The sequence below is a fragment of the Manacus vitellinus genome, unplaced genomic scaffold, assembly GCF_001715985.3.
Source record: "Manacus vitellinus isolate BGI_N305 unplaced genomic scaffold, ASM171598v3 scaffold_9_pilon, whole genome shotgun sequence".
Lineage (NCBI taxonomy): Eukaryota > Metazoa > Chordata > Aves > Passeriformes > Pipridae > Manacus > Manacus vitellinus.
Genome location: NW_021940917.1, coordinates 15187511 through 15200100, shown reverse-complemented (window position 1 = coordinate 15200100; position 12590 = coordinate 15187511). Strand labels below are relative to the sequence as shown.

Here is a 12590-nt window from a genome sequence, read left to right as displayed (position 1 = left end):
CACACAAGAAACAATGGAATCACATCAGCTACCTCCACTCTGTGTGTATGTGTCTGTGTGTGTCTGTGTGTGTTTGCGTGTTGTGTATTTGAATATCTCTTTCATTTAAAACCTCTTTTTAATCTACTTCCCTTCTGGGTAATCTTTGACTCTAATCTTTATTTCTCGCTATGCAGATTGTTTCTGCCTCTTCAACACAAAACTTATTAGATACCCAGAGGAATGTGAGAAATGACATGATTTCCTAGGCAAAAAGGACCTAATATTCCTGAAACTGGTCATTTCTGTTCTTTCATAGCAGATAAAGAGCTCCCAGCAGTGATGGGTATTAAAAAGGTGTGCTAGGAAAGGTTTCATCTCAAAGACTCCAGCTACATGACAATATATTAAAAAGAGAATATAGGCCACTATATAACGAAAGATGGGATTATATTTTTGGTCCTACTGGTTTGGTGTAGATGTTTTAAAGGCTGAGATATGTGTCTAAGGTGGAGAGACACACATTAAGGTATTAACAGTGGGATACCTCTCCAATGTATTATAGTTATCTAAACTGCCTCATTACTCAGGTTAGAAACATAACTGGCTACAGCCAGAAAAGTAAAAAAAGAGTGGTTTTAGTGTAATGGTAGTTTACATTAAGTCTGTGCAATATAACTGTAATTACTACATCACTAGATGAAGAGGGAACACAGGAGGAAGAAGTTGGAGCAGTGATGAAGAGAGGGACTTGCCTTGCAGAATGCTGTCTGAAGGTGACTCTTGTCAGCTATCCTGGTGTTTGTGGAGAGGTGTAGTAGCGGAAGCCAAAGGAATTATGACATATGAAAGAACCATATGACAAAAGTGAGATATCAGTGATATATGGTCATCAGTTTACTGGAGCAGACTTCTGGACTCCCTGCTCCCACTGTCTCACAGAGCATCTTGAGAAAGCACTACAAACTCCATCAACTCATTGCCATCAATGAGGCAGCTGTGGCAATATGTAAAGCATTCACAGATGGCTCTGAAAGGGTTGAGTCAATCTGCACCTCCCCATCAAAAACCCACTCTACACATGTGCAGAGCTCAGATCTGGAAAAGTCATAAGTGAACTGACAGATGCAATGATGTTTTCAGTGGAAACAGATAGGCAAGTCTGACTAATGTTGAGAAGACGACAGGTAGGAAGAGTTCTTTTTGCCTAAACGCAGTGCAGACAATAGCAGTGATAGAGCCTGCAATGACATTGTGGTTTAACCTCAGACTGCAACTTAGTACCATGCAGCTGCTTGCTCACAACCTTCCTTTCCCCAGTGGGATGGAGAGGAGAATTAGAAAAAGATTGTAATAATAACAATAATGAAAAATATTAATAATAATAATGAAAATGGAGACAACAAAAAGAGAGAGAAATAAAACACAAGAAAGAGAAGTGACGCACAGTAGAATTGCTCACCACCCACTGATCAGTTCCCAGCCCGTCCCCAAGCAGCAATCGGCTCCTTCTGGTCAGTTCCCACCAGTTTATATACTCAGATACATTAACTTCACAGGAAGAGGGAGAGAAGTCATTTTGCCTCAAGACATGAAGTGTGCAAAGATTCCAAGAGCTTTTCCTTAGCCAAAGCCATGCCTTTACCAGGTGAAAAAAGCTTGTTCTTTTTTTATAGTTCGAAGGTGAGGGGGGAATCTTGCCTCTGAACCATTGTCTCACTGTGCTGTAATGTTAATGGTGGTAATATTGTTTAACTTCTCTGGGCAATGCAGAAGACAGGCTGGAGTGGGCATTATACAGACAGTAATATCGTGAAAATGAACCTCCCGGTGTGCTCAAAGATGTTGCAGCGATTCTTTCCCTTTTTCCTTCTACAGTGCTCATCAGCTGGTTATGACCCCAGAGACGGCTAGTTTCCCAAACAATGAACTTTTGCCTTGCCAGTCTGCCACCTGCACTTGCACAGCAAAGCAGTAAATGCAATACACAAGGCTAGAGAAGTCTCTTCCTGCCTTTTTTCCCCTCATCACTCAAGCCTCAGCTGTTGCCCATGAACAAAGCGTGTCCTTCACTGGCCGCAAGGCAAAGGCAGAGCACAAACGCCCAAAGTGAACATGGATCTCAGAATGCAAAGGGAGTTCCAAGTTTGTCTTTACAATAGCAGAAAATCAAAAGCTGGATGACATGAAACATGGTGTTAGAGCCCTGTGAAAGGGGTGAGGGCTAGCCTGATGAAAATTTTGACTGCACCATGAATGGCTGCTAAATTGTTCAGTGCTTAGTACATGAACTGGGAAATAAGGAGACACATTTTTCTAAATATGAAATATTTTCTCGCTTGGGAAGCAAAACTTAAGTAAGACACACATAGACAAGACTTAGCCCTGTTTTAAGCAGCATCAATAAGCTTTCACTAGGTCAGACTAAACTTTCTGCCTGTCTATGTGAAAGATGTTGTGCTGCCAACCAGCTGGTGATAGTTTGGAGGTTTTGGCAGCAGAATTGGCTCCTATCAAGAGATGTTTTTAAAGGAAAGGAAGTCTGAGGCTTTGGTGGTGGAGGCCTTCAAAGATAAAGGGAACTGTAAATAGGGGAATGAAAATTCTTGGCAGGACGTCTGAATTTATTTCACGTTTAAGAGAAAAGCTGCTTCTAATACTCTTGATGAGTAAATGACTGGCTCTGAGCAAATTAGACTTGTGAGCAATCAAACAAGGTTTGTGGAGATCTGACATAGGACACTTGGAATTTTAAGTGCTATGCTTTGTCTGATTCAGCCCAGATTTGCTTATGTGCATATAAAGTGGCTTAGCATGGTCTGTATGATAAAGTTTACATATGTTTTGTTGTTGTTGTTTTCTTTCCCCCGACTCTAAAAGTAATAGGATCTCAGTGACAGCTGAGTGTTCGTTAGCCATGATCTGATTTTAGAATGCTAAATGCTGTTGTCTTTTCCTCAGGTGTAGGCCTCAGGTCCTGGTTTTGTTGGGATCAGTGGGGACATGAAACATTCGTCTCTTCCTGTTGCACTCTGCCGGGCAAACCTGCATTGACTGAGTCACTTATCCTGACTAAGAGCAGAAATTAACTACAGTGAAAATGAGGTACTTCCAGACAATGATGATCTGGGGAGCATGATTTTGTCTTTCTTTTACTTCGTTGACTTAATGCTTTGGTAACTTCAGTCTAATGCTCCTGCATTAGGTCAGTGCAGACCAAAAAAAGTTAAAACAAAGCTGGTGCCCCGTGAGTCCAGAAGGAGCATGACTGTCATCTTGTGATACAGTAGCAGTGTTTGCAGGTGCAGGAGGCTTGGTTCTGAGGGAGACCACAACTAGCCTGAAAATCAGATAGTGACCATGCGCTGTCTGTGCTGCCCTCTTCTATTCCCCAGTGCAGATTTCCTGAGCCTGCTGAACCATTTTGATCCAAAGGCTAAGTGATTTGCCCATTTGGCAGAGACTTCCTCTGGAGAAGGATGTGTTCTCTCCTCACCCACAGACCTGTTTCCATTAGATCTATCCTTTCTCTACCCTCCTGCCCTCTCTTTGACATCATCAGGCAACACATAAGTAGATCTGATGATGTCAAGAGTGCTGAACTGCTTGGGCTGAGATACTGATACCATAAATTTGAATTATAAAGTAAATGGAAACTGGTGACCCTAATATCTTTGCAAAGTACACTAGAAGGCTTAGATCTTGAACAAAACACTACTGCAGAGAGTATGCTGCAAGATAGGTGTTTGGTTGTATTAGAAAGCTATTTGGTTATATTAGAAAGGCAAATCTTTTGCTTACAGCTCTTGGAGCTGCCCAGTTGCCTTTTATGAATTGTGTGTGAAGCCTGAACAAGAATGAGTCCAATTTTAAGTTGCTTCCCATTTGCCACTTGAAGTAGTGACAATTGCAAACTATCTAACAACTTTTTACTTAATTTGTGATTTCCTCTTCCCATTGCTACAGCTGCTCAGTCTGGATTTCAGTTGCTGACTCAGTTGCTTTCTAAAATGACACAATATTAAAGGGAAAGCACTCCATCATTTGTCATGACCTGCTCTGCCACTTTTTTTGACCCTTCAAAAAAAGCACAAGATGGCTAAGAACTAAGAAATGTACTTTCTGCACCATTATACGCCCTCCTACTTTTGTTATTTCCCCAAACCTACTGACTCAGAGGTGATGAGGACACTAAGCATCATCCTCCTCAACAGCCAGCCCATGCTGAACATCAGTGAAACCCACTGTATGACACACAGTTAGATCTGTGTCATAAAGCCTCCCCAGGGCAGCATAAGACATACACTGACCCTGTGGAGTGAGTTGAGTGGAGGCCACTGAGACAACAGGGTGCTGGAGCACAGCATGGTCACAAGAGACAAGGAGATATGCCTTTGGTCAGCTTGGAGATGAGAAAGCAAGGCGGAGTTCTCTTGGCTGCCTTCAGCTTCCATGAGAAAGGGCACCAGGATCCAGAAGCCAGGGTCTTCTGGAAGGTGCACGGGGACAGCACTGGTAAGATAAAATTGCATGATGGGGCATTGGCACCATATTAGGGGAGCCTTTTTTTTCCTCTCAAATAGTAACTATAGCAGACACCAGCTCCCAGACTGACTGTCCAGATAGTAACCTAATAGAGCTACCCCTGCTCTGAGAAGAAGGGTTGGAGGGGGCTACCTCTGGAGGTCCCTTCCAGACAAATTATTCTGCCAGACCATGAATCTGTATAGATAAGACTCTCCCTCAACTCAGCTGACACAGACACATCTTTTCCAATTTACAACTTAATTTTCTCTCTTGGCATGGTGTGGAACTAAGTGACCAGAAAGGCTTTTCCACATAACCACAGCTGAGCTTCAGGGAACACAGTGTGCAATCTTGCCAGCCCAATCTGCAAACTGACTTTAGGCTGTTTGAGTTCTCAGGGTGAAATGAAAGCCTGCCTCTTTCTTCTAAGTAATTTTTCTGCTGAAATCTATGTTGCACTAAGGACAGAAACGAGGAATGTGGCTTCTTCTGCAACATTCTGGAATGCAATGAGGGCTGAAAATATCCATTTCTGAATGGTGATAAGGTTTGTAGACATCTATTTCAGCACTCCAGAGCAAAACCAATTCACAGTAAGGCAGGATGGAGGCACCTGCACCTTGCTATTGACATGTATAAGTACTCAGCCTGACTAGAGGTTCTCTTTCCACTGCAATTTGCCTACATAATTGCAAGCCCCCAGTGGAAAGACTCTTATTCCAAACACATCGTCTGGTTATGGTCTCAGCCTTCTTACCAGCTGCTTTGCTCAATGTGGAAAGTACTTAATAAGCAAAACTCTTTCTTCAGGTGGTATTTTCTCAGGAGTTGTTCTAAAACAGCAATAAACTCCTGTCTACCTTTTTCATTCCTTGGGGGTGATACTGACTGCCAGTCTCTACCTGTCTCAGTCAGATTTATTAGATTGTGCAGGATCTCTAGGCAGTAGGCATCCTCAAACAACCACGTCAAGAGTGACGCAATGGGTTTTGATCTACTTTAATCACACCCTAGAACTGGAGAGACTTTATATCTCCCTCCTTGCTTGTAGCGCACAAATGAAATTGTACATGCTACCACCATCACTAGCTCATGTTCTCCTCCACATGTCTTAGGAGAATAAACCAGAGAGAGCAAAAAGTGTGTTCAGGCCATGAATCCTGTGCCTGGAATGGAAACTCTGGCTCTGAGACCACCAGAAAGCCCTCTGAGTTAGAGCAAGGCTGAAGATTCCCAAGGTGCTACCTGGTGTCATCCCAAAGACCAGATGGGTGCTATTTTCTCATGCACTGCGTCTGCTTCTAGACCTCTCCCCACATACAGAGTGGTATACCAATAGGTGTATATAACAGGTGTATATACTGTTATATAGCAGGTACTGGTGATATCAGGGCTCAGGTGCTTTTTCTGGACCTTCCCACTTTTTCCAGTGAGATTTGAGAGAAGTTAACACCCCAAGATTTAGCCCAGATCACTATCAGCAAATGTGCATAGAAATACCTCCAACTTTCCTGGAGCCTGGCGACTTCTCAGAAGCTTGGGCCAGCTCCACAGTTGCAGCTGTTCCTACAACAATATAGATCACCCTTAGAGCTGTGCCAGGGAACACACAGAGAAAATTAGTGACTGAACGTGAAGTCTGGTTCATTGAACTGAAAAGTCAACCTCAAGAGGCAAGCATGTGCAGCAAGCTACTGTAGCACACAGTAATTCACAGGAAATACAGGTTTGCCTAGGACTCTGCCTGCCTCCCTTAAATGTATTGATATATATCAATGGCACTAGTGCTCTTGATCACAGAGCAGTGTCACCTATAAACATGCTTGTGCCATGACAAGTGCATTCCATCCTGTCTAACCCCACGCACATGCGAGGCCTCAGCATGGTCTCAGCATTCAGAGTGAGCAGATCCTGGTGTGTGAACCACCTAAATAATCAACAGCATTATATTGTACTCTATGAAGGCACAGGAATCCTCACAGCTGTTCAACAGTAGCTATTTGGAGTCAACCAGTTTGTATAACACAAATCACCGCAGTTCCATCAGTCCCACACAGCTGAGGCCTGAAATTTAGACTCCTTATATAGGTATTTAAGTAACACCCTTGCTTCTTCCTGCTGCACAGATCTCGTCAGTCTAACTGCTACACATTAGAGAGATTGTAGCTTGGCAGCAGAATCTGGCCTTTTGAGGCTTTCTTGCCAATGTTTCTGTTGCTGCAGAAATGGCACCTGCTTGCATGGAAGTGAACCAAGACATTTGTGAGGATTTGCTCTTAGAGATCACCAGTTCTGTTCTGATGTGATCACTAGAGCTCATCTAAATCAGCAAAGCTGTGAGAAAGCATGAAATGAGCGTAGCATAGCAATTCAGCTCTGTATTGTGAGTTAGCCAAAGAAAAGCTGCTTTGCACCAGCTGGGAGTCAGGCTGAGTTACTTTATCATTTACGTCTTTAAGCTGGTTAGCTCACTTGCAGTGCACCCTGGATGTGGTGGATTTGTCCCATACAGCTGAGCACTTATATTCCCACCAGACTGCAGAGGAAGGACTCTGTCCTCAGTTTGCCTTTGCCTTTGTTGGCCTTTCCAAAGCCATATGGCCAGAGTAAGACCCTGATGCCAAGCTGTAAAGAGCAAAGAAATTAAGAGGTCTGACTATGCTCCGTGTGGCATATGGGCACTGTAGTGGTCTCACTTAAAAAAAATAAGAAAGAAAAAGTATATAAAAGCAGAGTAATTAGAATGCATGGGTTGTCTGGAGTAGCAAAGTGCATGTTTAACTTCCCTAGGTATTCAAACCCAGCAGGTGCCTGTGCCCAGATCTGAAGGTAGCACTCCTCAAAGAGCCAAGGTGCCCTTGTGGTCACTGCGACATGTTCTCGGAGAACTTCCTTGCAGGGTTGTCTGCACCCTGGCTCTCAGAGTGCACTATGTTCAGAGAAAGGAGTAGGAATGGGTCTGATCCCTCCCTTCCAATCTTCCTCAGGGTTTTTAAGCCACTCCATCCAAGGTTGTTATGTAGCTGCTAGGATGCACGAGGTCCTTCTACCCTCTGTGCGCTCCTTCAAGGATTCCCCCTGGCCTAAAAGAGATGTCTGGCTCTAAGAGATATCATCTGGGATCTAGGGAGGCTGAGAACCTGTTTCCTGGTTTTTCATATAGCCCATGTCCAAAGAAAGCACCACTAGCTCTTCAGGAAGGAGGGCTGCAACGACCTAACATGAATGATGTGACTACCTGCAGTGTAGCAAGTTGAAGTCAGGTTGAAGCAGAAAGTTGCAGAAAGAATTGGAAAAAAATTATTGAGTTCTTCATATGCTGTTTTGGTTTGGTATTTACCTACTTCTTGTCACAGATTTCCTGATGAACAGCCCTACAGGAGTTTTCAGCAGCTGATGAATTATTATGAACTCTCTTGAAACAACCCAGCACTACGTGAGAGTGATGTTAGTTATGATGTATTTGCTGTGACTTCCATGTCAGTGCACTAGGAAATCCTGCAGGAGTTCATTTGGAGTTAGTGTTAAAATGCTCTGCTACTGATAACATGCTAAGATCATCTTGACTTTTCTCTCTTCTGCCCCAACCACCCAATTCCCAGGTCCTTCCTTTTCTTTTTTTTTCTTTTTCTTCCTCTTTTTTTTTAATTAAAAAAAAAATCCACAAAGAAGAGGTCAAATACAGACCAGCTTAATCAGAAATTCATTTTATCTGCTTTAGCAGTTGTCTGTAAAATTGCATACTTGTAAACTGTTGGCAAAAGCATCTAACAAAAAATCCTCTGTATTATTTATAACAGCAGTTTGCCTTCATGTGCTGCTCAGAGAAACTAAGCATCCCCCTAATGAATTAGTGATTACTCAAGGCAGTATTTACATGATACACAACTTCTCGATTATAGCTAGCTGCCATCACCTCCCTGTTAGTTCAGCTTCTCAAGTAGCACGGAAGTGTCTTAAGGAGAGCAAGGTTCTTAATTCAGCAAGGTGGGGCAACATTTTTCTGCAATACCATTGCTACATTAGGCAGCTGAAATGTGGATCTGTAATAATGAAATGCACAGATGTTTTGCAGGTTGAACTAATGAGGAATTATCTCTGTGACACGAATAGTCCAGTGCAACATCACATATATGTAAGTTTCCTGTGCCCCTGCACTTCTGAAATAGGTGGACCACTATCTCTGCTTTAAAAAGACAATCCTGCTTTGTGCATAAATTGTGAGAAACATGACATGGTCCTTCACACCTGGAATACTCAGTCTTAGGACTTACAGTTGCTGCAGACTTGTATGTTTCAGCTGTAAGGGAACAACAAAAGCACATTTTGTGTAGAATACCGAACATCTTTCAGGACTGTGGTTATTTCAACTTTATCACATAAAAACATGTTATTGCTAGCCTTGTAATCCTCCAGATCTTGGAATAATCACACAGTTCTTATTTTTGTTTGTACCATGATGAAACTTCAAAAGACAGCTTGGTCAGAAGACTACAGAAACCCATTATTATTTGTGTTAGATGTTTCCAACTTATATCCATCACTGTGTGGAAGGTTTCTTACTAAACATACTAAGAGTGTGTCTAATAAAAACAAACCAAAATACTAAATCTATGTACTTATAGAGATATAAGTCTTTCAAAATGATGCACAGAAAGTAAACACTTAAAAATTTTCTTCTGGTCATTTTTCTTTGTAGAACACCATTTCACTCTCACACCTACAGGGCTATTACAGTCATCCTGCCCAGTGTGAAGTTACAATTTCCTATTCTCAAAAAAGACATGGATATGTTAAATTTTTTAAGAAAGCGTGAATATATTTCTTTTGAAACATTTCAATCAATTTCTGAAAGTTAAAATTACTCACTTTTAATTTAAAAAAACACAAACAAACAAATAAAAAAAAAAAAAAAAAAAAAAAAAAACAAACAAAAAAAACAAAAAAAAAAAAAAAAAAAAAAAAAAAAAAAAAAACAAACAAAAAAAACCCAAGCAAAATCCCACACCTTCTCCTTCTTAAAAAATGTGCCCAGCACTGTAAGGTCCACAAACTTACCCAAACTGATTACAAAACTCAGTTAGACCAGCACAGAACTCTAACAAAGTTCAAAATACAAGCAGATATAAATTCTTCTGAAAATAAGAGTTGAGGTAGGATGTGACTAGCATTTAGGAAAAAAAAATAAAAACAATAACAGCAAACAAAACAAACCACAACAAAAAGAAGTAAAACACTGCACAACCAGAGAGATGAGCTTACCTTTAAAGAAAGAGAGGAACAAGGATGACCAGAGACATAGTGCAGAATAAACAAATCCCAAGCACTTTTCTGCGAGCATTGTCAAAATAGGCTGGCTATTCTTCCTGAGCAGAGGGTAAAGGAGGATGAGGTCTTGAAGACAGCCTGCAATGACTGACGGATTTGGCAATTACGGTAATAAGGCATCAAACCAGCTTCCCACCAGGGGAGAGAAGTGCATTTGCTCATGTGCTTCTCCAGTCCCCAGGAGCCAGATCAGCTGAGTGCTTGGTCACCAAATCCAAACAAAAAGGTTACATTCCTTTGGACTCACACTGACAGACACACGGGCTCTTTCCTTGGTCAGGAGCAAATGCTATTGATCCCTGCACACAGCTGTGTGTGTACTGCGAAAAGGGGGAGTGTGCTGCCTCGGAGATGCTTTTCACATCCCCACAGATTGTACCTAACTCGAGACAGCACGTCTGCAGTGCTTCCAGTGCTTGCACTCGAGTGCCTCTAGAGCTGTTTCCCAGAGAAATGAGTTTGTGTCCCTCTCTACTCTCTCCCAGCTGCCAGGGCAACTGGCAGCAAGCACCTGTGGCATGGATCCTCTGCCACACACCTGCCCTTTCTCCCAGCAGAGGTGGCTGGGGAGATTCCATCATGCGAAAGATTGGAAAGATGAAAACAGCCAGTCTCCTGTCCTTTTTGATACAGCTCTTCCTGCAATCACTTCCATCAGATGCAGGGAACTGCTCTGAGTGACCTCTTCCTCAGCTGCCCACTGCTGCTGGCTCCCCACTGTAGGAATTCCCACATAACCTGGATCCCCTTCCTCCTCAATCCCCACAATTTTATTCACTAGCCAAGAAAAAGCAAGGAAAGACAAAGTCTCGAATAAATGATATTAATCATTTGGGCCTTTCTTTACTACTTTGAGTGCTCTGCACACTCACCTACTTCTCTTTCCCTGCAAAGGGGCAGGATTTGCACTTCCCTTGTTGAACTTCTGAGGTTCCTGCCTCGGCAGGGTACAACCTTGGGCTTCAGGGAGCAGCACCAAGTCCTGATTCCAGGCAGAAGGAGGGATTGGGTGCTGCTGTAGCAAGGCTGCACTGGGCAGTGCAGGCTGATAGGAGAGAAGGACCCTGGGATGTGAGGCACAGGGTGTGCTGAGGAGGAGAAGTCTGGAGGAGAAGTCTGGAGGGACGAGTGCTGGGGCACTGGCTGGCCCTGGAGACCTCTGGCTGGAAACATCTGCCCTGGGATCAGTGGCAGAAATGCAAATCTTGTTATCTTGTGAAAGGATCTGCCAGCATCAACATCCCACCTCTTCTGGCTAGGGTCTGCATCGATGCCCCCCCTCTCTCCCAAAAGTGATCCAAGGGGCCATAATGCCCAGGGCACAAGCCAGGAAATGGTAGCCAAAGCACCAGAAAAAGGGTAGAAAAGCAGCACAGCTGGGCAGAGCAACTCTACTGGCATTGTTAGTGATACTGAGAGGTTTTCTGCAGTTTTCATGCTCTCCTTTTCCTTTATTAAATGCTAAATAGACCTGGGGCCTAGGACCACAAGGGGCTGGTGTGGGCCTCAGCTGCAGCCTGGCACAGGTTTAGCTGGCTCCTGATACACCCTCCGATGGTGGGGTGGCTTCCTGGGGGCCTGGGATGGGTCCTCAGTGCTGCTGGCCCTCCTTTTCAGGGCTGGCTGAGGCCTCCCAGGTGAGCATCCACTGCCTCAGCTCCATGTGGAGGGCCCAGGCGCAGCCTCCCCTTTTTGCTCCACGCAGATGGAGGGGAAGAGGGAGGGGCAGAATGGGGACTGCTGGGAGCCCCAGGAAGGGCTGGCCTTGGGAGACACCCTTTGGAAGCACAAGGGCTAGAGGCAGTAGCGGAGCTGTCCTCCCACCCCCCAGATGAAAGGCTGTCCCCCCAAAGGACCACTCGATGTTGGGCCTCCCCCCGAGCCCATGTGTGATGGTGTCACGGAGTTGCTGGGCAAAGCTCCTTGTGTGTGTGTGTGTCCTGCAGCAGCTGGAACAGAGCCCCCTCATCCAGGCCAGAGTAATGCAGGCTGCGTGGGACGAGTTGCTGCTCTGCTGCTGCTTCCTGGCATCCTCAGAGAGCTGCCCCAGCTCCTGATGCAGCCACAACAGCAGGAAATGGAGGATAGCTATGTAAACACAGAAGAGGGACACCCAAATGTGCTTGTGGGAGACACTCACTGGACTCCAGGGCAGTGGCCCCAAGGCTGATGGCAGGGCTATTGCAGGGCTATGGAGACTGGGGGCAGCTGGGTTTCCAGGAGCTCCTGCTCTCAGGTGGAACACATCCAGTGGTGCCCCACGGGGTGGAATGACATGCTCCAAAAAGTTGTCATACCCCTGCATAGGATGGAGGTCACCCTCCTCTTCCAGAAAGGACACTCATGTTTGCTCTCAGTCCACTGCAGGGTGCACGCTGAGCAGAAGCAGTGGAGGCCTGGCGGTGTGGAGCTGGCCTCCTCCATGCTGTCCCAGCAGGTGGGAAGCAGTTGTCCGGCTCTGTGGCCTTGCTCTCCACGTGCTGCAGTGGGCTGGGGGCAGCTGGGGATATTGAGCTTCTTCACTCCCTCTCAGTGATGCTGCAGCAGTGAATGTCATGCTAGAAAAGTGAGGCCACAATTGTTGTCTGGCCTTGGGAGGGATGGAAGGAATACCCAAGTCTCTCATGAAGGAAACCCTCACAGCTCCCTAGGGTGAGTTTTCTCCTTACAGATCACCTCTGCTGTCAGGAGAGCATCTCCTGAGTATCACCTTGGCTGCCTAAACCTAGGCAGAGCCTGGACATCATGCCTTGTGC

The 12590-nt window shown here is 44.6% G+C and overlaps 1 protein-coding gene across 2 annotated transcripts in view; it reads right to left on the bottom strand.

Annotated features, from left to right (window-relative positions):
- LOC103757651 (neuronal acetylcholine receptor subunit alpha-7-like) overlaps nucleotides 1-12367 on the bottom strand; it is a 58365-nt gene extending 45998 nt beyond the window's left edge. Inside the window, exon 1 of one of the 2 annotated variants that reach the window (XM_018085901.2) lies at nucleotides 12132-12367. In XM_018085901.2, coding sequence (XP_017941390.1) covers nucleotides 12132-12258 — 127 coding nt within the window. In that variant the 5' untranslated portion in view covers nucleotides 12259-12367. Of the gene's footprint in view, nucleotides 1-9768; nucleotides 10302-12131 lie in introns of those variants that run through there. The other variant, XM_008923811.2, reaches the window with a different exon arrangement.
- Between the last annotated feature and the right edge of the window lie 223 nt (nucleotides 12368-12590).